The 26,290-nt window shown below is 31.6% G+C and overlaps 1 protein-coding gene across 6 annotated transcripts; it reads left to right on the top strand.

Annotated features, from left to right (window-relative positions):
- Nucleotides 1-112: 112 nt before the first annotated feature.
- Nucleotides 113-20,535, top strand: LOC143049846 (neuroendocrine convertase 2-like). Of its 6 annotated transcripts, none has more exons than XM_076223589.1 (13): nt 113-271; nt 5,145-5,319; nt 5,778-5,879; nt 8,588-8,791; nt 9,104-9,250; nt 10,370-10,446; nt 12,074-12,162; nt 12,564-12,736; nt 13,294-13,530; nt 13,842-13,942; nt 14,745-14,963; nt 15,665-16,000; nt 17,835-20,535. In XM_076223589.1, the coding sequence occupies exons 2-13, from the start codon at nt 5,146-5,148 to the stop codon at nt 18,583-18,585; spliced, it is 2,610 nt and encodes an 869-aa protein (XP_076079704.1). In that variant the 5' UTR covers nt 113-271; nt 5,145; the 3' UTR covers nt 18,586-20,535. The 6 variants fall into 6 exon arrangements, with proteins under 6 accessions (XP_076079704.1, XP_076079707.1, XP_076079709.1 ...); XM_076223592.1 differs by having other exon boundaries at nt 118-275; XM_076223594.1 differs by lacking the exon at nt 113-271 and adding an exon at nt 411-433.
- Nucleotides 20,536-26,290: the final 5,755 nt, after the last annotated feature.

The following is a 26,290-nucleotide window of genomic DNA, read 5'->3' as shown; positions in this document are numbered from 1 at the left end:
CGTTCGGTAATCTCGGAATTTTCCTTTCGATTAAAATCAAGAATAATATTTTCCCGCGGTTTTATTAAACTCACCTGCGATTTGGGTTTACCTGAGTAAACTTGATGTCAACAAATTTTAAACACACGATTTTCAATTGAACCATAATAATACCTTTAAATGTAATATACCCTTAAGACGAACTGACGTCAGAGGAAACAACCAGAAATAGATTATAAGTAGATAAATAGAAATTATACAAAAGAGGATCATGTTTTTGTGACATATTTTGGTAGGTAATAAACTAAGAGTTTTTTAGTGTATAAAAGAGATTGAAGTTATGACGCAAAACTTTACACTCATTTCGTAGGAGTGAAAAGATTTGCTAACATGTGAAAGGTTAAATCAAGAGATGAGCTTAAAATTGCATGTATTGACTAGATTTAGATAAATAGTTAGTTGCTGAACACTTTTTGTCATTATTTGTTTTAAGAATTTATAATATATATTGTGAATTCAATTCTTCAAGGTTATTTAGTGTTCAAAATACAATGTTTCAGAGGTTGATGCCATGTAAACATGCTAATATAACATGCAAAATTTAAAACACTGGGCCCCCTTTTGGAAATATATCTAAATGACATGTATGTTACATTTTAAAAGAAGAAAAAAAACCAGTTGTGGTCTGATGTCTTTCAACTATGTGATTTAAAGAAAAACAACAATTTACTAGTATTCGGGAATTTCCAATAAATTTCTCATAGTATGATTAAACAAAATGTGAATAATGGGAGATTAAGCTAGGGAATGTATACATGTGTTCCCTTGACCCCCCTTTTCTGTTGATGATTAAGCAAAGACCTACTCAAATGGGGTTCTAAAGGATGTCTTGCCCAAATTATTATGACTTACAATTCCGCTCTGTACTGATAACCTATTTCTAACTTACAAACTCCTGCAATTTACATTTCGCGCATTTTGGTGGCTAAAAATTCATGTGTACTATTAGTGGCAGATCCAGAAATTTTCAGATGAGGGGGGGTGGGCATTGACTGACTTAAAGATGTTGTATGGGACATTTTTCCTATATTCATTGAAATTTAATTCCATGTCAATTTTCACACTACATAAAAACTCGCACAAGAAATCACTTTAAAAAAATGAAATCAAAGAAAATGTTATAAAAATATATTTTGCATTTAATTTTTTTAAAGATGAAATTGAGTTTCAATTATAATTTTTATTTTCTCACTAAACATGTATTTTGGATAATATCTCTTCCTGAGGCTTTTGTCCTTCAGATTCTAAATAAAGAATATATAAATTGTTACACATTCAAACTTTAATTGTATAAATATATTTACATCTTAAAGTTGTTATTGCTTTTGGTATATATTTTGTGGATAAATACATGTAAACCATAATGATGAATTTTCCAATAACTTTTTATTATTTTAAAATTAAGGGTATGTTTGTAGGTAAAATCATTGAAGTGTGTCACAGGTAAAAGAGAATTCGATGAACTTGAAAGATTTAAATCTGTTCACTGTGAAATTAAATAACAAGAGAATCGTCATATTTTTATACCTCTCAATTCTGCCATATTGCCACATAAACAGAATCAAGAAATTGGAAAATAAATATAAGGGAATAATTTGTAGCAGGGAAAAGGAATTCAGTTTGGTAAGTGTTTCATACAAAAAAAATGTGTTTAAATTTTGTAATTGGTTAAATCTCTTTAATGTACATGGTTTTTGATCTTTTAAATTGTAAATGGGGAAAGAATTCCTTTTTAACCCCTCTTTTTGACAGAACTTGCGGAAAATGCATACACATTGATGAAAGAGGACTTGCCATATTTGGTTGGCATCACCTGGAGGAAATCAGAGACAAGAAATTTTAGGAAGGTTTCTTTCCTATTATATTTTTTTGAATGATAGAGCTTATGCCAAGTTCTAAATGAAATTATGGGTTTCAGCTTTATGAAGGTTAACAATAAATGGTTGATACTCCTGTTTGGTTTTACTTATCTTACAATGCAAAAAAAACTGAAAATTTAAATAAGTTCATACATTTTTAGTTGTTATTCAAATACCTTTTTTGTGATTATTTCGAAATCAAGTTTTTAATTTCATTCTTAAACATCTTCAATAAAAAAACTTGAGGGCAGCATGATATTACTAGATTTTACAGAAATTTCAATCTTAGGTAAGTTTCTAATCAAATATATGGTATCTTTAAACAAAATTTAAATAATAAATTTATTTAGTATCAAATAGATATAGGAAGATGTGGTATGAGTGCCAATAAGACAACTCTCTATAACCAAGTACATAACAATTTATAAAACTAAACCATTATACGTTGAGGTACCGACTTCAACATATTTGTTAATACTAAATCACTACCCCCATCCCACCCCATCAAAAAATAATGGCATGATGGTTCCATCGTAATATCTTATATATAGTTATTAAAGGAATAGGGCATAACATGTAAAAAATGTGAGACTTCAAGATACTGAAATGTCCAGGTTTATATATATATACATTTTCTTTTTTTAAATTTATTCAACAATCCAGATTGCAACTGACTTTCATACTATTTTTTACTTATATCCATTATTTAGTTTCTAAAGTTAGGTAATTTTTTTTGCAACTGACTTTCAAATTATTTTTTAATTATATCCATTATTTAGTTTCTAGAGTTAGGTAATTTTTTTCGTGCACACGATAGATATTTAATTAAAAAGAAACTTCCTAAAGTAGTCATTTCAATATCACATCCTCCCAAACATGTTTCATATTTTACTTTTTCATTAACATGGTAAGAAAAGTTTTGAGATCTTGTTGATCATGTTGATCATGTTGATAGATACTATCTAAAGTTTTATGGTTTTTTTTACAAAATATAAATGTAACATATTTTTCAGAAAGCTTTCTGCTGTTTAAGTGTCTTGTGTCAATTATCTATAAATATTTAAATTTTTAGTAGATGGATGTTACTTTGTAAATTAAACCTTATTTTATTATGAAATCAAGAAAAATACTATGTATTCAACATGTTCAATGTAAAAAATTGTATAATACAAACAAAAAAAAGAAAAAAATCCTTTCATTTTGTTTTTGATGCAACAAAAAAGCATATATATTTACTTCATTGTTAGAACACAACCAATGGAATAAGATAATCACAAGAACTTTTGATAAGGGCAACTTTAAAAATAAAGATAAAAGTTTTGATCAGGGAAACTTTTTCGTGAGGTTGCTAACTTATAGGGATATGGATAACTTACTACATCAGTATAATTGCCTTAACTATTCTCCGACTTCCTTCTAAATAATTTTAACATGTATAAAATCAGGTACATGTAATTTTTGATTGTTTACTTTGTTGAAATTTATGTTAATTGGTCTCTTAGTTTCTTACTAAGTTTGGCATGTACCTTTGAGTGTTAATTTACCTAATTTAATTGAAATTAACAAATAACAAAATTTAACATGTCAATAATTAGGATACCTGTTACAACCATTACACAATAGAAAATTTAAACACATTGTTGATTTTTCAATTCATGTTTGTATAGCTTAGGACATTTAATCTGAAAATGAAGCCTGTGTATCCTTAAAATTTGAAAGAATATTCAGGTATGATATGGGATGTTGATTTAAAATTTTGTAAAACGCAAAAAAGCCATGAATAACTAGGGAATGGTACAACTCTCCACCAGACAGTAAATGACTAATGTGATAGCAAAGGATATTTAATCTGAAAATGATCATGATGATGTCTTATAGTTTGAAATAATATTTAGGTATGATATATATATATAAGATGTTCATTTAATATTTTTGTACCATGCAAAAGGTGATTTTACAGGGGCGGATCCAGCCATTTTAAAAAGGGGGGGTTCCTAACCCAGGACAAAGGGGGTTTCCAATTACATGTCCCCATTCAGATGCATTGATCGTCCAAAAAAAAGGGGGGGTTCCAACCCCCAGAACCCCCCCTCTGGATCTGCGCCTGATTTTAGATAGGAACAACTGCAGGGGAATGAAATGTATGCAGTTTTCATGGGTTAAATCTTTTATTCATGTCTATAAATTAATATATGAATATATCATGGAAATCTCTTAATCTGATAAATAAAGATAATAATAATTATAATTTATTTCACCATTTTAAGTTAAATGGTAACTAGTCTCGCATGTATTGCAATTGACCTTGGGGTCAGTACTAACTTTTTAATAATAAAAATGATATGATCTTACATTCCAAATGAAGAAATTTTCAACTTTTAAATGTATTTAAAGTAAGAAGATGTGGCATGATTGTCTGTGTGACAACTGACACAAGCAGAGACAAAATGATGAAGAAGTAAGTCAATATAGGTCACCATACCAAGCTGGAAAGGGCTCCCAAATGACAATTAATAACAAAACTTAACCAGAAAACTGATCTGCCTGATTTATGAACAAAACAGTAAACTGAAAAAACAAATATAATATACAGTTCACTTCTACATACCAGCATACATGTACATGATGTAACACATGATTGAGAATTACATTTTAGCCAAAATTTTCATAATTTCAGGAACATAAAAATTCTTGATTTACATAATAACCACACAATCTGAAATGGTTGTGAATCCACAGTATTGTTTATTACTATTATTTATTATATACTTAGTAGTAAATACAGATAAATTGTATGTGTAAAACAATCATTGGCAAGCGTGCTGTATCAGCCACCCGTGATGATATCAATATCAGCATGTTGCAAAAGCTTTATCACACCTTTAATCTGTATGAGGTCACGTCATCGATTGCAGTCACTGTTGCAAAGGCTTTCAAATCCCTAATCTGTATGACGTCATGTCAAACCTTAGATCTAATAACCTGCATGACGTCATGTTACATAAAAAACATCTACTAGAGGTATATGTATATAATAAAGTGTATATGATATGGCTTTTTCAATATCACACACCATATCAACCCTAAACCAATATAATCCCTCGAGCAGAGCTCTTGGGATTATATTGGTGTCTCGGGTTGATACGGATGCGATATTGAAAAAGCCATATGATATTCTCTATGTAATATCGATATTTTAAAATTACAAAAGCATATTGTACAACATTTACTTTTGTTTGTTTTCAGCATGCTGATTATGCGGAAGTTGATAGTGCTGTTTGCAGCATGTCTATGTTTATTACATGCCCACCCACTCAACGCTGAAGATGGACATTATGTAAACCAGTTCCTTGTTGAAGTACACAAGAGATCCACATTAGACGATCTACTAGCAGATCATGGATTTGAAGTTGAAGAAGATGTAATAGAATTTTTATTAAATAATGATTTACATTAAAGATGTTACATTCGTTACAATGAAATTAATAACTTACATTTTTTTCCAAAATTACCTCTTGCCTCTTAGATATATGTATTAATATATATGGCAAATTGCATTGTTATGACGTATGGCTTGTATTTATGAAAAAGATTAAAAAAAAATGTGATTTTCAAAGAAAGAAAAAAAAAAAGTACTGGCTCTGAGAACATCCAAACATACATCATCCTTAGAAGACTTGCACTTTAAAAAAGGTTAAAACTGTCAAATATAAAAATGTAAAAATGATTAATTAGATCATTGCTTCTATACCATTGTTATTCAACTTTTTTCACTATTTGAAGAAATGCATAGATAAAGAAAATATGCTTGTGAATTTTAAAATTTATACCATAATTCTTCATATGAAATATATCATGATATGATTTTCTGTTTTACAGTTGCCATCCCTGGGGTTTGTAGTTTTACGCCACAAAGAAGTCAGCCATAGATCTAAAAGAAGTGCCGTTGATCATGTAAACAAACTCAGGACAGATTACAGGGTAAGATTACACTCAAAGATTGAACATGTATAAACAAAACAAAAACAATATGTGTTTTCTAATGCCATAACAACTTCATGCTTGACTGGGCCAAAATAAAAAGATTGTATGTTTGCCCAAATGCGACCGACCCAAAATAAACCCGCCGACTCAAATTCTTTTATGACGTTTTTTTGAAGAAATTTTTTTTTCGGATTTTTTTGGGTCCGCTCCGTCATCGTACAAAACTTATTGTTTGTCGTCTTTGCGTTTGAAAGTAACTGTGAATAAGATTAAAAGAAAGCGTATAAGAGATGCAGTTAATCGATATTCGATGTTCTCTGTTTTTATCTTCTGATTTAACAATGTTTAACGAACGTGAAACAGTAAAACATGTGAAGTGGCACAGTTTTTTTACGCTGTAGGTGTCTGTAATACCAAACCCTTACCTATATGCTCAATGTTAATTTCATCGTGTTATCGAATATCTGATAAGAATATTCAGGTAGATTTGTTCAAAACCATGTGCAATCGAATATTTTCAATGTTATTCTGACAGGAAATGGATCCGGAAGTTGCGAATTTACAATCTTGCAAGAAGATTTTGTTTTTACTGAATAAAAAGGAATTATTTCTTGATAAATTGTTGTCTTTAATTATAATCTTCCTTTATCATGTAAATTAGATGCCCTTTTATTCAAATAGTTCAAATTTACAAGTCTCATTAGACAAGATCAGTACGTTGCTGTTTGGGAGAATTTGATAAAACTATAATCAGATAATTGCTCACAGAATCAGAAATATAATCTTAACTGAATGTAACTCCTTTTGAATAATTTATTGCAATATAAATATAAATCCCTTTTGACAAGAGAAATCTGACTTTTGTCAGAAAAATATTTTTTACACATGTGCAAAAGTAAAAACATGTTATGGACGCCATATTGGATTTTTATACAAAGGAGTAGGTCCGGTAAGGGCCTATTTTGGCCTCAAATTTCAAGTTCATCTGACGAAAGATTTTAGACACTTTTTAAACACTTAAGTGTCTATTTCAGTTGATTCAATAAGTTTATGTGAAAGATTTTAACTGATTTACTCATTAAAAACGCTCCGATTCTAGCTTAAATATGAAAAATCTATCAAATATGCCCAAAAATGTCACTTTTCAGATGGTTTTTGTCAAAAATGAAAGTGGCCGCATCCGTGTTCATCCACAACCTTTATATATGTTATGTATTATCATAAAATACAGCTTACATTTCAATATTAAGAATGAACACGAATGCGGCCACTTTCATTTAAGACAGAAACCGTCAAAAACAGCCCATATTTATGTAGCAGAAGCAGAAGCATTTTACTTTCCAATGATTAACTAAAATTTTACATCTTAACAATTTTGTAAAACTGCTATATTTTGGGGCCAAAAATGGGGCTTACTGAACCTACTCCTTTGTGAGGAAGCTTAAGCCTCTAGAACCATGACCTAAAAATAAATAGTCTTCAGAAAACATTAACTTTATGCAATTATATTTTATCAATAATGATTATTTTCAAAAATTTAAACTTGATTATTTAAAGAAATATAATTATAACAAATATGTTTTTAGTTTGGAGATTCTACAGAACATGCTTTGATCTATTTATAGCCAAATTAGTTTACCTGTGTGATAATGTAAAATATAATTTTTTTTTAAAAAGACACAAACTAAGGATGGCAGATAATAATTCATATAAATATTTTAGGACATTTAATCTATTTTAATAGAAATAGGATTTAAAAACTGCAAACAAATTTAATCATTACATAATCAGCTGATAGTATTTTTACACAAACATCGTGTTGATGGAACTGTTGAAAATCACTTCATAAATCCACCAGCCCTTTCACACAGTTAGCAATTGTCAGGGTTATAAACATCTCAGGATACAAATCATATAGTAGACTAATTTATTTATAGAGGTTTTAAATTCATGGCTTTTGGTTGTCTCTACAAACGTTTGACGGAAACAAAAAGATATACTGTTTTAAGATCTTTTAATATTTTCATGCAAATTCTGATAAAAAAAAAAAAAAAAAAAAAATTTGCCTACCTACCTACCCACACCCAGTCATCATGGGTCGGGTTTGGGCAAACTGAAATATTTTTAATTGTGGCCCTGTGAATCCATAATTATTTTATTGTTAGCTAATTTTCATGAATGATGGGCATGATGGGGTTCAGCAAATTAGTATCTATTAAAATACATTTTTTCAAAAAAACAAAAAATTGTGGCCATGAAAAAAAATCATTTACAGTACATGAGTAAGGAGATATTATTTTTATTTTCAACATTTTGTTCAAAATATTAATTTTCAAGGGCTTTTTAATGATTATTCAATATCAAAAAGTCAGAATGATACAATTTCTAGGGCCATATAAGGGCTTTTTTCAAATATTTTCTTTTTATAAAATTTGAAAAGAAATAACAGAAATTGAAAATAGTTCTTAATAACTATTATACAGTAAATTCAGATTGTTTCTAAGTTTTTATTCTTGTCATTACTGCAACTGGGTGAGTATCACAATAATAGGAACTCCCATTCTGATATCAGATACCAACTTCTGTATGCAGAATTGCAGATTTTCCTGAAATCACTATCAACCTTTCATTTTTGTCCTTTCTTCCAAAGTGGCTACAATAAATGCACACAATGATTTCTGAATTGACTAGAATTTAATTTACAGGTAAAATTAGCAGAGCAACAAAAAGAACTAATAAGAGTTAAAAGGGAGATAATCCATGACAAACAAGTAGAACTGCCATTCAAACATATCACAGATAACTCTATCTACTACCGATCGGAACCATCAAGGCTCATTCGTAAAGATGGAATTCCTAACCCAGAGATAAAATTTAATGATCCTTTTTACAAAGATCAATGGTATTGTGTAAGTATTGATACATGTTTTAACAGGTTTTTTTTTATTTTGATAAAAATAAAATAGGAATTTTAAAGAAAATTTACATTATTTCATCTAAAATTTTCTTCAGCCATCAAAGTAAGTCATTACAAGCAAGCATCATGTGAGCATGTAGTTAAACACTGGAAACATAGATAAATGCATTTTCTAATTGGGTTCGATACCTGATTTGGCTTCTGCCAGGTTTGCTGTTTAAATAAACAAAATGAAGAAATTATGCAAACCTACCAACCTTCCTTTGTATGCCCTCAGTATAATACATGTTATTTATTTTTTCAGCACAATGATGGGCAGACAGGTGGAGAAGTAGACGTAGATTTAAACGTTGTACTGTCATGGAAGAATGGCTATACTGGTGTAAATATTACTATCTGTATCCTTGATGATGGGATCGATCATACACATCCAGATATCAAAGATAATTATGTAAGTCTGCAGATGTTTAAGGGTAAAAATAGCATTCATGCTATCAAAACCTTTACTGTGGAAGGTTTGTTATTTGTTTTTGTTCCAGACTTGATCACTACTTATGAGATAAACATGAAGCATCATGCATTGAACACAGCATTCTGCACATCCTTTCTAAAGACAAAAAAACATGTCCATGAAATATTCAGAGACATTGGATCATGTTAAGAAATGATGTGTATGTATATAATCATACTTTTCAAGAAAATTATATAATTTGTGCATGATTCATGAATCAAGTACTGTAAATTAAGAAATTATTGTGTGCATTCATTATTCGATTTCGTCATTCGACGGGTGCCACATGTGGAGCAGATCTGCTTACTCTTCCGTAGCATCTGAGATCACCCCTAGTTTTTGGTGGGGTTTGTGTTGCTTATTCTTTAGTTTTCTATGTTGTGGCATGTGTACTATTGTTTGTCTGTTTGTCTTTTTCATTTTTAGCCATGGCGTTGTCAGTTTATTTTTCAATTTATGAGTTTGACTGTCTGTCTGGTATCTTTCGTCCCTCTTATAAGACTAAAATGTAGTGAGAATGAGAAAAATCCTGTTTATTTCATACTAAAAATTTCAAAATGAAAGTTTAAATTATTGTAATTATTACCCCTCCCATTTTTCACTATAATAAAATCATGGCAATAATTTCTGAATTTACAGTAACTGTTTTAGGAGAACAATGATGTCATTTGAAATGGGAGTTGTCCCCCTTTGTTAATATATGTAATTGAATCTTCCATAACATTGTTTACCTTCCAATGCTTAATACAATGCAGTGTTTGATATTTAGTTTCTACTGCAAAATGAATGCAATCTTTTCCCTTTAGGGTTCAGAAGCAATTTGATTGTTTGGTAATAAATGTCTGCTTGCCAACCAAGATGGTGTCCACTAATTTAAATAGAATTTGTAAAATATATAAATTATGGAGCAAACGAAAAAAACAAATTAGTTTATGCTCATAATTCAAATAACACATTTATTACACATAAATTATCCTTGTTTAGATTTAATCATCCTATCATTGCAAGAAGATTTGCATAACATTCTGAATTCTTGAATTTATTATTTTATATCTACAGAGGCCTGATCTGAGTGCTGATATGAATGATAAAAGTGACAATGACCCAATGCCTGATGTCTCCAACAGTGATAATAGGTATGCAGTTTTATATTGTCTTTACTGCAAGGGGTTGATCAACACTAAAAGATTTTATGATATCGCTATTTTACGTAATTTTCCTTTGATCTTGCTGACTGATAATTTCCTTTCTCAGCGGAGTCAAGTGATATAAATATTATTGCTAGAAACTAAGGGGGGACGTGGCATTGTCAATGAAATTGACATAAAGTTGACAATGTCATCATTGGTAAAATAGCGGTAAACATTGGTTATCTCAACTCAATTGCTTTTCTCGCTTTCGTCGTACCTGCACAAGAGAGAAAATCAATCTTTTTAAGATGATCAACAATAATCTATAAGCATTACCTTAATAGATAAATGTATATAGATAGAAATAAAGAGATGTGGTATGGATGCCAATGAGACAGAAATCCACCAAATGTCAACAACGAGAAAAACCCATACCATTTAGTCTGCTATAAAAGGCCGTGACATGAAAACTATGAGGCATTTCAATTGAGAAAACTAACTGTCTAATTAATAACAAAACAATTTAAAAAAACAAATATAACATGATCGAACAACCAGGTATATAGTTCAACATATTCTTAATGAAATAGAATTTTTGATAAATTTTACTGGAAAAATGATATTGAGAAAATATGGAAGTCATGATACCATTTTAAAAAAGATCATCTTACAGTCCTGAAATTTATGATGTTTGATTTTTTTTTTATAAACTGAAATGTAGGTTAAATTAATTTTCATAAGTTGAAAATTAAATGTTTTTATATGATAAAATTGATGATTTAATAACATTTCTTCTGATTTTTAACATGTTTATCAAATATGATGCATTGTTTCATTTTATTAATGCTACACAGGAAACCAGAGGTAATATTATTGAGTCTAAGCTCACAGAAATAACATATTTGTTGCATGTAAATTGGCATGTTAAATATGTCTTGATATTATGTTTTCTTTTATTTGATCATATGGAAATTGTTTTGTTTTTGTCTTATTGATTGTTTGTTTGTTTGTCTGTGGTTTGTCTATAAATTTTTGTTTGCTTCATGGAATGATCTAGTTGATGATTTGTTCGTGTTTAATTGGTGTTTTGAATTTGTTTTTGTCATTTTTTTTGTTTGTTTTTTTAATTCCTTTAGCTTGGAATTAACTTGTATGATACAATTTTCAAAAGAATTATTATAAATCCTTTCCTTTTAAATTTTAATGTTGCAATACCAATTACCAGCAAAAATAAGAAACTTTTATTTAAAAATTGAGGTAAAATAATTGCTGTTAGTGGAGATATTCAAAGCTATACATGGTTATATCATTTCGTAACCATCTGGTGAATTTTCACATATTATTCAAACTAAGTCTGTAATCCATTATCCAACATAGCTATTTCTAGATGTTTAATCCAGTCATAATTTAGCCATACTAACCAGTTATTTATACCTTTCTCTATGTACTGGTTTATATAAGAATAAAATTCACATGAGAGATTTTGTTAACAAATGCTCACATCAATCTGTACAGATACAGGCTCCAAATGTCCTCCTTTATACGCCATAACTCATAGTGGTGCTCCTTATAAAGGAGGCTCATACAGAGACAAGATGTTAACTTTTGCTCAATTTCAACTTTTGTACTTCAGCCATGGAACAAGATGTGCTGGAGAAATAGTGGGTGCTGCAAATAACAATAATTGTGGTGTTGGTATAGCATATGGTGCAGGCATTGGAGGTAAGGATATTTATCATTTGGCAACTTATTATATTTTGTGTAATGTTGCTAGATAAAAGGATGACATATAAACTGAGGCAAAACAAATCTCTTGTCAGAAATTGTATATATGGCAAATTTTGAAGTATTTGGGAAATAGGCATAGGTGTGGAAAATCAAAACAAGATCCAAGGAATTTCCCCCAGATCTTCAACAGTTTATTTGATATTTTAGGTACATCCTAGATCATATATCAGTATATTTGATATTATAGGTAACCAAGATCACCATTTGTATATTTGATATTTTATATATCTTAGATTACCATCTGTATATTTGATATTTTAGGTATCCTAGTTCACCATTGGTATATTTGATATTTTAGGTATCGTAGATTACTATTGATATATTTCATATTTTAGGTATTAGGATATTGGATGGACCTATCACAGATGTTTTAGAAGGGAAAGCCTTAGAGTTTAAAAGACAAGATATTGATATATACAGTGCTTCATGGGGTCCAAGGGATAATGGGGCTACAACAGAGGCACCAGGAGCTGCATCAATAAGAGCAATAGAAAAGGGTGTAAGGGAGGTAAGTCAAATAGACAAAAGTGTAAGGGAGGTAAGTCAATGTAAAAAGATTTCAGGGGAGGAAAGTCATTAGAAAAAAACAGAGTAAGGGGTGGCAAAAAGGAGAGAGTGCACTATATAGGCCATACACATAATAATTCAAATTTCAGACAAGGAAAAGCTTCTGGTAAAACTTTTTTCAGTTGTATATATGCCATATTAATAATCAGACAACTCCTAAATTAATGGGTCTGTTCAAAATATTACTGAATCCAACAGAATTTTTGCTTTTGACAAAACCCACTGCTGTTCTTTGTCTGACAGTCACAGTGAAGTCTTCAACATCAAACAAACCCTCACATCATACCAAGTTTAAGATGATCCATAAATTTTTCATCAGAATTATATGATGATTGTCTTCAAGGTATACTAAATTATATTTGGAATTCACAGACATTAAGAGGCTAAAAAACATAACAAAGTCCAATTAGACTCCATCAAATTAGGCATGAAAAAAAAATTGATAATGTTTTCAAATTTCCATTTGGATAAATAATAATTTTTCATATGATGTTGTAGGGTCGTGGAGGAAAAGGTAACATATTTGTATGGGCATCTGGTAACGGAGGTGGAAATGATGACGACTGTAACTGTGACGGGTACGTAGGGATGCCAGAAACTATATCTATAGGGAGTATTACTGATAGAGGTGGAACTCCATACTTTATGGAGAAATGTCCTTCAACTTTTGCTGTTGTACCTAGTGGAGGAGAGGAACACATTGGAGAAGACGGTAGCAGAACTAAAATTAGAGTTGTGAGTTTATAGGCTAATTTTTTTGATTATTTTTAGAATATCCAGTAGTCTACCAAATTTTTGGCTTTCAATCAAAGAAATACATTTAATGGCTTGGCTCAAAGGTATATGTATTATTTCATAGCAGCTTTTCTATAAATCTTGTGCAAATTAGATAAAACATTGGCATCAATCCTCAGCAAGTCTGTCACTTTGTTATGATCCATTGAAGCAGTAAGGGGTAAATACAAAAAAAGTGGGTTTTGTGAAATTAGTACCCCTGAGAATCCTCATTTAGAATCTGGAATTGAATTAAATTCAAATCTGTTTAGGTAACAACAGACATTGGAGGAGGATGTATAGAAAACTTTGAAGGAACGTCAGCTGCTGCACCACTTGCTGCAGGAGCATTAGCCCTGGTACTGGAAGCCAAGTAAGTCAAATATATATACTCATTTCCTCTGTACTAAACTGCAGGGTCTATTTATTTTTGTTAAGGTGGTACCTAACACTACAGGGAGATAACTCTGTAATATCAGCTAAACGTTTTAATTACGTTGCCTTGTTAAAGGAATATTAAGCTTCTCAATGATCAAAATTAGTGTTTGTCAAACTGCTATGTAACCAGTGTAATTTTTCTGATAAAATGGTTGGTTCAAATTTTTTGAAATTTTTATATTTTTGTCAAAGGGTCCAAGTAAATACTTTGTCAAAATTTTATGAAAATTAAACGAGCCAATTTCATTTTAGTGAAGGTGTTGGGTACCACCTTAAGGTAAGTAAAATCAGTATGTCCCAAGTCTAATATGGATGATGCACTTGCATCAGTTTGGTCAGTACAATACTATGGATTCATTATTGTACATAGGATACCATCTTTTGTAAACCTTGAATACAAATGTTCATTGGAGCATAGATTGTCTTGTAAATGCTGGTAACACCATGTATACAAATGTTCATTGGAGCATAGATTGTCTTGTAAACGCTGGTAAAACCATGTATACAAATGTTCATTGGAGCATAGATTGTCTTGTAAACGCTGGTAAAACCATGAATACAAATATCTTCAAAAGTACTAGTTTTATCAATTCTCAAAAATTGGTACCCACTAAAAATTATCAAAAGTATACACAAAAAGAAATTGTATTAAAACATTGATAGAAACTTGTTGCGTGATAATTTGTTACACTTACTTAACAACAAAACACATGCATAGTAATACTATTTAATTTTAGTAATGATTTGACATGGAGGGATGTTCAACACATTATTGCCAAGGGAAGTAGAATTCCCTCAGTAACAGAAGACTGGTTGGTTAATGGTGCTGGCTTTCATCGTAGTCACAGCTTTGGCTTTGGTGTGATGGACGTATCTTTGATGGTTCAGATGGCTATTGACTGGAAGAATGTACCTGAGGCTGGCAAATGTAATTCTTCCGACCATGTGGTCAACAAGTAAGTGTTGTATATTTGGCAATCTTTTTGGTTCCCTAGACCCCTACTGATGAAGTCGATAGGGACTTTAGGTTTGCTTTCCATCAGTCTGTCTGTCGATCCATCCATCCTTCAGTTCATGTATGTAGATATTGATTTGATATAAGGTACATAGTTTTATCATGACAAGTTAAAGATCAAGATTGATTTTTATTCTGGTCTGATGATTTCGTTTAGATTCATGGTCTTTGAATATAGAAAATTCACACATATAATCTGATTTTCTGCATTTTTTTTATCATGCTTCACGATCATGATTTGAAATTTGTTCTATAGTTTAGACTTTGACAATTTATAGATCAAGTTAGCATTTAGTTTCAGTTGAATGAATTATTAAGCAGACTATGTATTGCCATGTTATACTTCCAGAATGATTGTTAAAATACATATCTTGTGTGCATGCTCTGCTTGCAAGGATATGACCATGCTCTGTTTTACTTTTTGTTTTAAAGACCGTATGGGATCTATAGGTGATGTCATAATGATAGATCACCTTTAAAAATTTGTAAGGAGTAATTTCATTGGCTGATGTAATAATTAGCCAAACAGAAAGAGTTATTCAGGAAACAGCATAAATGATTTCACCACATGAGGAAAATATTGACAGAAACACCATAATCATTATCACTATTTATTTCATGGTTTAAATATTATACTTCTAGAGATGTGCCTGCAGATGGATGTATAGTAGAACATGTTGATATGTCATTTTGTCAGGATAACCACAATACCCATATTGAGCATTTAGAACACACCATGTTATGGGTTGACATTGAATCAGGAAGACGCGGGGATGTCAGCATCACCTTGACCTCACCGTTTGGTACCGTATCACAGATGTTGTCGACCAGGAAGGAAGATAACAGCGCTGATGGACTCAATTTCCGATTGATGACGCTGAATAATTGGGGAGAGAATATTGTTGGGGAAAAATTATGGAAAATAGAAGTCTGCGACAATGGGAAAGAAAGTGCTAACAATAATATGAAGTTAAATAGGTAAGTAATGGAATTTTAAATTTTATAATACACCTTATCGCTATTTCGCCGCCACTACTGGACATCACACAGATTCATGTAAAATTTTGGCGTCATTTATACAAAATATCTGATGCCACAATTGAAAAGTGATTGTTGTATGACGTCAAAATTTCAAGCAGTACAGATTCTCGGGTCAGCAGGGAATAGCCATAAGGTGTATTGCACCAGAATGATATCAGAATATTATACTGCAAGTCTTTACTGCTTGTAGATAGATATAAGAAGAATTGGTATGAGGGCCAATGGGAAAACTCTCCATCCAAGTCACAATTTGTAATTTAAGTAAATCAATATAGGTCAAAATATGGCCTTCAAAATAGAGCCTTAGCTATAAACTCCCCCCAAAATGACTAATGTAAAACAATACAACGTGGAAAACCAATGATTATACTATACATCTTTTCTACATTGGCTAGAAGTATAGGGGGAGGGTTTGAGATCTCATAAACATGTTTAACCCCGCCGCATTTTTGAGCCTGTCCCAAGTCAAGAGCCTCTTTGCTTTGTTAATCTTGTATTATTTTGATTTTAGTTTCTTGTGTGCAATTTTGGAAATTAGTATGGCGTTCATTAACTGAACTAGTATATATATTTGTTTTGGGGCTAGCTGAAGGAAGCCTCCGGGTGCGGGAATTTCTCGCTACATTGAAGACCTGTTGGTGACCTTCTGCTGTTTGTTTTTATGCCCCACCTACGATAGTAGAGGGGCATTATGTTTTCTGGTCTGTGGCTCCGTTCGTTCATCCGTCCGTTCGTTCGTTCGTCCCGCTTCAGGTTAAAGTTTTTGGTCAAGGTAGTTTTTGATGAAGCTGAAGTCCAATCAACTTGAAACTTAGTACACTTGTTGCTTATGATATGATCTTTCTAATTTTAAGCCAAATTAGACTTTTGACCCCAATTTTACGGTCCATTGAACATAGAAAATGAAAGTGGGAGTTTCAGGTTAAAGTTTTTGGTCAAGGTAGTTTTTGATGAAGCTGAAGTCCTATCAACTTGAAACTTAGTACACTTGTTGCTTATGATATGATCTTTCTAATTTTAGTGCCAAATTAAAGTTTTGACCCCAATTTCACGGTCCACTAAACATAGAAAATGAAAGTGGAAGTTTCAGGTTAAAGTTTTTGGTCAAGGTAGTTTTTGATAGATTGAAGTCAAATCAACTTGAAACTTAGTACACATGTTCCCTATAGTATAATCTTTCTAATTTTAATGCCAAATTAGATTTTTACCCTATTTCACAGTCCATGGAACATGAAAAACGATTGAGTGGGGCATCCGTGTACTTTGGACACATTCTTGTTTCTATGGGTCAGGTTGTTGTCTCTTTGACACATTCCCAATTTCCATTCTCAATTTTATCTATGTAACAAGAAACATTATTTGAACAACAAACGACAGGTTCCTGATACAATTTCATTTTTTTATCTTTTGCATAATTTTTATGTTGACAAACTTTTTTGGGGGGTTGTAATAAAAGTATCTCTATTTCTTAGTCAGTTTAATTTATGTTTGATGCATAAAATTAGCTAATTCACTCGGAAATTTAATTATACTGTGAATTTATTATTATAGTGAGATAAAATTTTCATGTATTTCCTGGGTACAGGCAACACACCAATTTAAAAAAGTTCTAAAGCCTTGTATGCAAACTTTGGCAAAACCACAGAATATTCTATTCATTAATGTTGGTAACCAAGAAAATGAATGAATGCATTGTATATTAAATTAGCTGTAGATCAAAACAAAATAGTAAATAAGATTAAAATTTTCCCTTTAAACAATCTATTTATAGCTATTCTTTGATTGCTTTGGGAACATCAGACAGTCCTAACAAACGTAGCACAGATTCATTCGAACCAAGCAAAGCAGCAGTAGCAGAAATGAAAGAATTAGAACTCAAAAGAGGAAAACGTTTAGATATGAAAAGACACACAGAAGGATTCCAGAAGAAGACTGACAAAAACACTGCAAAGAAAGATGTAAAGAATGAAAAAAAGGAAGAAGAACAGAAATATCTAAAGGACGTTATTCATGACATGTCTTCTTATCTCCAGGAGAAAGGCTTTGATGAAAACCATGTCATTGATATATTGAATCATGGGATGTCATACAGTTCAAAGGTCAGAAAAGATCAACCGAATAGCAGACGAGGACTAAGTCGGAGAACATTTGGGGAGGAAGACATTGATCATGATAAATTTATTGACGGAATGTCAAAAGCTGTTAACAATATCTTTGACGAACGTGAAAAAGAAAGAAGAGAGCAGGCTGTGAGGGAAAAACTAGCTGAGAGAGCGAAAGAAAGGAGAGAGAAAGCTGAGGAGAAAAGGAAGGAACAAGCTGAACAGGAGAAAGAGAAGAGAGAGGAAATAGCCGAAAAAGAAAGAGAAATACAGGAACAAAAAAAACAAGAGAAAGAAACACGAGAAGAATTTGCTGAAAGATACTTGGATGAGTTCTTGGAGAAGCCTGGAGATGCAACAGTTGATGATATCGAAGAGGTTATCCGGGATCTAAGAAAAATTCTTCAAAACAGGAAATAGATACACCAATGAATACTTTAATACTCACTTTCAACAAAAATAAGGGTAAAGGGTTTTATTATCACTTTAAATGATGATTAATGTGTCTTATATCTAAATGGAAGTAATATTGAAATTAAGTGACTCTTTCTTTACTGTTGTGACAATTTAAATATTATTACTAATACTCTCAAATTCTATACATGAAGACTCTAAATGCTGCGTCTTTGTTCTGTTTCAGATCTTTTAAAAGATTTTACTCATATTTTGTTCCTATTTCTAATCATTTTGACATTTGATCATTTTTAAACTACAGCAAAATAGGGGAGATAATTCATGATTGTTTTTCATCAAACTAAAATTCAATATTGAGAAAAGAATAATATCATCCATTATCTGCTCCATTATAATTATCTTTTGAATATATAAGAAAGATCTCAAAATTCCAAAATATTTAAGTGAAAATGATATATATGTCATGTTGTGGCAATAAAACTTCTATGGTTGTGAAAAAAGTCAGATTTTTTTCTTTGAACTGTTGCACTCATTTATTTAAAGGTTGTACAATTTTTGATCTATCACAACAAAGTGTCAAACTATAAGTTCATTCAAACATTATTGAAATATTAAAAAAAACATTGCCATTGTATTGTATGTCTTTATCCTTCAGATAGAATTGTACAGGTTGGCTGGTTCTAATCACTCATAAGAACTTTTAAGTCTTGTTAAAAGGATGTACTATTTTTGAACTTTCACAAGCCTGCTTTTTTTTTAATAATCAAGTCATAACAGCCCCTTTATTGAGGAAATGTTGTATGATATTTAAACATTCACAAGTCTTAAGTTGTTATGCAAATTTACATCCATTATGAAGCCAAACTTCTTTTTTGCTGGTTGAAGACTCAAAAGTCTTAATCAAGACCAATTTTAATTATCATATCAGATATTATCTTCAACTTTCCTACATATTTATGATTTTTTGGAGATGCAATCATAAAATGTTTAAATGAAATTTCTGTGTCAATCCTGAAAAAGAAATTAGACATTTGCATGATTAGGAGAATTCTGTTATGGAAAAAATCAAAACTATCTTTTGTCTGTAAAATTCTAAAAATATATATAAAACCAGCAGGCAAATAGTATTGTTAAAGTTAGTTATGAAATGTAACATTTTGAACTTAAATTGAATTAAGTCTTGCTTGAATATATTTTCTATGTTTTTTTTTTATTTTGCTAGAAATATACAAAACCATTGTTGTGAAACATTATCTTTGCTATTTATTGTGCAATTTGTTATTTGGACCATAAAAAATGATTGTCCATTCCACTGACAGTCACTACTGTGCCATTATGACTGTTCACAACTAAACTAATACCAAACATTTGTGACAAATGTTAGACTTTGGCTTTTCTCAGCTATCTCAGTCTTTCTCAACATTTATCTGGTCTGTCACAGACCTTATTTAATGAGCATTGATTCACATACCAGAGTTTGTGACACCAAAACACCTTTGATAAATTAGTCATTGATAGTCTAGGTAAAACTTTCTAAAGACCTTTGATGTCATTAACAGTTGTGAACAGTCGTTTTGCGACTTAAAAGGACTGCCACTTGATTGAACAGTCATTTTCTAGTTCAAAGTATCTTATATTATGAAATCCCTCTTTGAAGTTATTTGTTGTTAAAGTTTAGATCTGCAATATTTTATTACTGTTTTTGTAATATTTTATATTTTTGATTTATATATGAAATCCACCTGAGTTATAACTATAAAACTTTTTTTTATATATTTGATTAACAGATTTACATTTGAAATCCATCTGAGTTACCATAGAATTATTTTATATGTTTGTTACGATATTTAAGTAATTACTAGCCAATCAAATCATAGAACAGGAGTCTGAAAAGGATCTTTTAACAAGTTTATGTACAAATCTCTTTTTGTATGAAAATAAAAACTATTTCTTGAATTTAAATTTGTAATGTTTATTTGAAGAGCTTGTTCCTTTGCTTAACCACAAGCAGAAGCTTCTATTATACATCCTGGATTGTCCTTGCTAATCACTAAATCTGCAATTCAATGAGAAAATAGTTCCCAGAATACAACCAAACATGCTCCTACAAAACATTTAGTTGGGCATCTGCTATTTCAACTTTTGATCTGGGTGATTGTTGTTGTTCTCTGCACCTAAGTCATAGGCAGATCCAGGGGGCCCTGGGGGCTCAGGTTCCCCCTTTTGTGGGAAAAATTTGGTTGATTATATAGGGAATCATTGAAGCACGACTGGAGCCCCCCCCCCCCTTTTTAGGTCAGTCAGTGGGCCTCCCTTAGGAAAATTTCTGGATCCACCACTGTAAATTATTATAGTCTATGCCACTTTTTAAGGTAAGTAACACACACACATATCTTCCTTCGAAGACTTACACATGTTTAAAAGTACTAAATAATTACAAGATACCAATGCAAATCTGATGCACCATGTTTGCCCTTCAAAACAAAGGTTTGCCCTTCAAAACAAAGGTTTGCCCTTCAAAACAAATACTTAACTAACACATATTAAATTCATCAATGTCAAAAGTTTGATTAACAAAAAAACAGTTATGGTATTAAAATTTCTTGTCCATCCTTCACAATTAATTTTAGGTCTGTAATATTCAAACCTTTGCTGAAAAGTTCAATGATGATACAGCTTGTGATCACTAGAGAACCTGACCAAGGTATTTCAGGAAAATCTTCTTTCAAGATCAAGTTCACATTCAAATGTTTAATTCTTAGACTATATATTTTCTATGGTTTCTTTTTTTTTTTAAATGACAATATTGTGAAAGTTCACAGCAAAATGGTGTTATTAAATATTGATAATAATTAGATTGCTGGAAATTTGGAAGTCAAATAGATAAAGAGGGTGTGTTAGATAAGATGAACATTTTGCCATGCAAACCTACGAACCTGTTACTATACAGATGTATAGATATACATAAGAACAGATACATAGGTCAACAACCTCGATCATGAAATTGTACCTAAAGTTAAACTGAAGTCATATTAGAAATAGTACTGTAGTCCAAAACTGAAAGTGCTGAAACAAAACACAAAAAACTGTGATAAGGCTTAAGAGATATATACCACCAGTAACATTCAGGCTGAAGTAACCATTAAATGTAGACACATTTGTCTTAATGGGCTGTTAAATTTATTTGTAGAGAAGAAAGAAATCTTGCATAGTATTATATGATGTCTGTATCAAAAGGCACTATGTCTTCTATTCTATATATTATCCCTAATTTTATTAAAAAAATTTGTTGAGCCTGCGACTTTTGTTGAAATTTTAAAGCTCGACATAAGGAAGGTGATCTGACAGCAGCGTGTCACCTAACTTCTAAAGCTTTATATTTAGAAGGTAAAAGACCTGGATGCTTTATACTTTCTATATCTATATAGATGCCTTATGTTATGGATTTTCTGTGATATGTTCAATGTCCTTGACCTTGTTTTCATGTTTCAGTAACTACTTGAAAAAAATAAGTTTTATTGTTATGTTTTTTTTCTTCATATTGTGAGTAATATGATAACTATATTTAGAATGTGCGTACCTTGCATGGTCCTCATGCCCATCAGAAAGTTTTCATTTGACATAGACCGCATTTCATGGATCAGTGAACAAGGTATGTTTGCTTGATCAAGTTCATATTTCAGATACTAAATTTGGTGTCTGGATTTATTGTAAGGAGTAAATGTCCAACTGGCAGATGACATCTGACCTTGACCTCATTTTCATGGTTCATTGGTCAATGTTAAGTTTTTGTGTTTGGTCTTTTTTTCTTATACTATATGCAATAAGTCAACTATATTTGGTGTATGGGCAAATTTTATGAAGTGCATGTCAGTTTTGAAGGTTTTTGTCGAGCCTGCAGCTTTTGTTGCAGAAAGCTCGACATAGGGATAGTGATCCGGTGGCGGCTACGGCGGCGGCGTTAGCTCACTTCTTAAAAGCTTCATATTTTAGAAGGTGGAAGACCTGGATGCTTCATACTTTGTATATAGATGCTTCATGTTACGAAGTTTCCGTCAGTCACATGTCCAATGTCCTTGACCTCATTTTCATGGTTCAGTGACCACTTGAAAAAAAAGTTCAAATTTTTTGTAATGTTGAATTCTCTCTTATTATAAGTAATAGGATAACTATATTTGATATGTGCGTACCTTGCAAGGTCCTCGTGTCTTTCAGACAGTTTTCACTTGACCTCGACCTCATTTCATGGATCAGTGAACAAGGTTAAGTTTTGGTGGTCAAGTCCATATCTCAGATACTATAAGCAATAGGGCTAGTATATTCGGTGTATGGAAGGACTGTAAGGTGTACATGTCCAACTGGCAGGTGTCATCTGACCTTGACCTCATTTTCATGGTTCAGTGGTTATAGTTAAATTTTTGTGTTTTGGTCTGTTTTTCTCATACTATATGCAATAAGTCTACTATATTTGTTGTATGGAATGATTGTTAAGTGTACATGTCTAGCGGGCAGATGTCATGTGACCTTGACCTCATTTTCATGGTTCAGTGGTCAAAGTTAAGTTTTTGAGTTTTGGTCTTTTTATCTAATGCTATATGCCATAGGTCAACTATATTTGGTGTATGGAAATATTTTATGATCTTTATGTCAGTGGAGCAGGTTTTATTTAACCGTGACCTCATTTTCACGGTTCATTGCACAGTGTTAAGTTTTTGTGTTTTGGTCTATTTTTCTTAAACTATAAGTAATGTGTCAACTATATATGTTGTATAGAAGCATTGTTAGCTGTACCTGTCTGCCTGGCATGGTTCATCTGACCTGGACCTCTTTTTCAAGGTTCATTGGTCTTTGTTTAGTTATCTTGGTTAATGTTAAGTTTATATGACAGTTGTAATAAAGCTTAGCTTTATACTTAGTACTATCAACATAATATCAATGATTAGTATAGAAGGCGAGACATTTCAGCGTGTGCACTCTTGTATTACCATTTTAACGGTTCATTGCTCAGTGATTTTTGTGTTTTTTGCCTGTTTTACTTAGAATTTAAGCAATATGTCAACTATACTGGTTGTCGGTTTTACTTGGAATACAAGCAATATGTCAACTATATTGGTTGTCAGTTTTACTTGGAATACAAGCAATATGTCAACTATATTGGTTGTCAGTTTTACTTAGAATATAAGCAATATGTCAACTATATTGGTTGTATGGAAGTATTGTAAAGTGTATATAGATATGAGAAGCTTTGGTATGAGTGCCAAAGAGACAACTATTCATCCAAGTCACAATTTGTAAAGGAAAACCATTATAGAGCAAAGTACGTCTTCAACACAGAGCATTGGCTAACAACGAACAGCAAGCTGTAAAGGGCCCCAAAAACTTTAAAGACTAGTGTAAAACCATTCAAACGGGAAAACCATCTGTCTAATCTGTATAAATAATGTCTGGCTGGCAGGTATCATATGACCTTGACCTCATTTTCATGGTTCATTGGTCATGTTGAGTTTTCATGGTTACGTTTGTTTCTCGGATACTATAAGCAATATGTCAACTATTTAATTCATAAATTGATTGTAAGGTGTACATGTCTGTCTGGCATGGTTCATCTGACCATGGCCTCATTTTCATGGTCTATTGGTCATTCAATGTTTAGTTTTTTGGTTAGTCTGTTTCTTAGAAACTATAAGCAAAAGGTCAACTACATTTTGTGTATAATGATTATAAGGTGTACATATATTTCTCATTTAGTTTATCTGGCCTTGACCTCGTTTTCTTGGATCACGTTAAGTTTGTTTAATACTTGTAGTAAAGCTTTTTTATTTAGGACTATCAACATAAAATTAATGGTTAGTGAAGATCGAGGAGAGACAATTCAGCGTGACAGTGTGCGCTCTTGTTTACAGTTTTTTACTTTGTGCTATTACACAACTGTCCAAGATTGGATGCAGTTTATGCACCCAAGAATTCCGCGAATCCTTTATGTGCCTGTCTCAAGTCAGGAGTTTGTAATTCAGTGTTTTTCGCTGGTTTATGTATGTATGGTTTACATAGTATTGCTATACTTTTGACGTTAGTTTTCTCATTTGAATTGTTTCACTCTAATTATTCATATCGGCGCATTTTATATAATAGCTATACATATGAATTTTTCTCATTGTTGAAGACTATACAGTGACCAATAATTGCTTCGGAACAATGAAAAAGATTGTGTGGAAGTGTAATTTGAAGTGTAGAAAAGACAAAACTGTCAACCGAAGTGAAAGAACCACCAAAAGCATAGAAATTGTCTAAATGATCCACTCTATAAACAATTTTAGAAAAAAACATTTATTACAGAGGTTAAAGATAAGTTCTTTGATAGTAGAAATGGAGGAAAATAAAAGCACCCTGAAAAGATTAGTTGTAAAACACTCTCAGCTAGGTGTATGAGATGAAACAATATTTCACAGGTTTTCGCGTATTACATATGCTGGTAGGCAATACATACTTCAGGGGCATTCAAAGAAGGCCTTGGACTGAGTTTCGATAATAGTTAAAGTGTTTACTATTTGACTGTCTAACAAGAGACTTGCACTTACTAGACTGTTCCTGATCAAACGTACGGAGTAGATAACCACAAAAAAACAAAGTGAAGACAGACAAAAAACTACGGTGAGTTTATGTTCAACTAAGTATAAACAGGCTTGAAAATTAAGAAAACAAATAATATAGTTTAAAAAAGTACAAAATCAGTTATAACAACTTTTTACCCAATTTTCACACAAAAACGTCGTTTCTGATATTTAATTTTTGTGTGCAAAAGATCAGACTTTTATGCACTCGTATTAGTATTTTTTCTCCACAGAGGAATATTGAATTTGTTATAGTTATGCAGATTTGGAGTCGGGTGACTCACAATCACAGACACTTGTTTCTTTCCATAGGAAGGTCGACTATCCATATAAATAGACGCTATTTATATGGATAGTCGACCTTCCTGTGGATAGAAAAAAGTGCCTGTGGCTGAAACCCTGCCCATATCCAATACTTCTTACATTCACAAAATCTGTAGTTCAGGAAAAAAACAATCTAATTTAAAAAATATTGATCTCTGATTACGTTATAGTTACTCATATGTAGTATAACGTAATCAGAGATCAATATTTTAATTAGATTGGGAAAAAATTGAATTGTTTTGCCTTGGTATGCTCTCCTAAGATTGTAAATTCTTGAGAAAAATCCATAGAATTTATTAATCCTTTAATAAAAGATAGAAACAATGTGTTGAAATTGAGCGAAATGGTGGTAAATGACAATAACACCATAACAAGCGTACCTAAATAAACAGTCTGTATATATTTGCCTGTCCCAAATCAGGAGTCTGTAATTAAGTGGTCGTTGTTTATTTCTGTTTCTAATTTTTTTTATAGTTTGTTCTCTTCATTCGTGTTGTGCCGTTGCGATATTGTCCCTGGTTATTAGAGGACTAGCTGGCGCCTTTAAATAGGGAGGGGATAAGATTTTTATTGTGAATATGGTGTTATTTTAGGCATTTTAACGCTCTTGTTAATTGTTATTTAGAAAAAATATGTGCTGCTTATAGTTATTGACTTATAAGCTGTTATCTGTTTTCATAAAATTGACATCGTTGTCGACTGTTTTTGTGAAGAAAATGACCCATGGTAAGGGACGACATCAAAAGATCGATGTAGGATAAAAAACTTAAATCGAA

The sequence above is a fragment of the Mytilus galloprovincialis genome, chromosome 10, assembly GCF_965363235.1.
Source record: "Mytilus galloprovincialis chromosome 10, xbMytGall1.hap1.1, whole genome shotgun sequence".
NCBI lineage: Eukaryota > Metazoa > Mollusca > Bivalvia > Mytilida > Mytilidae > Mytilus > Mytilus galloprovincialis.
This window is presented reverse-complemented; position numbering and strand designations above follow the sequence as displayed.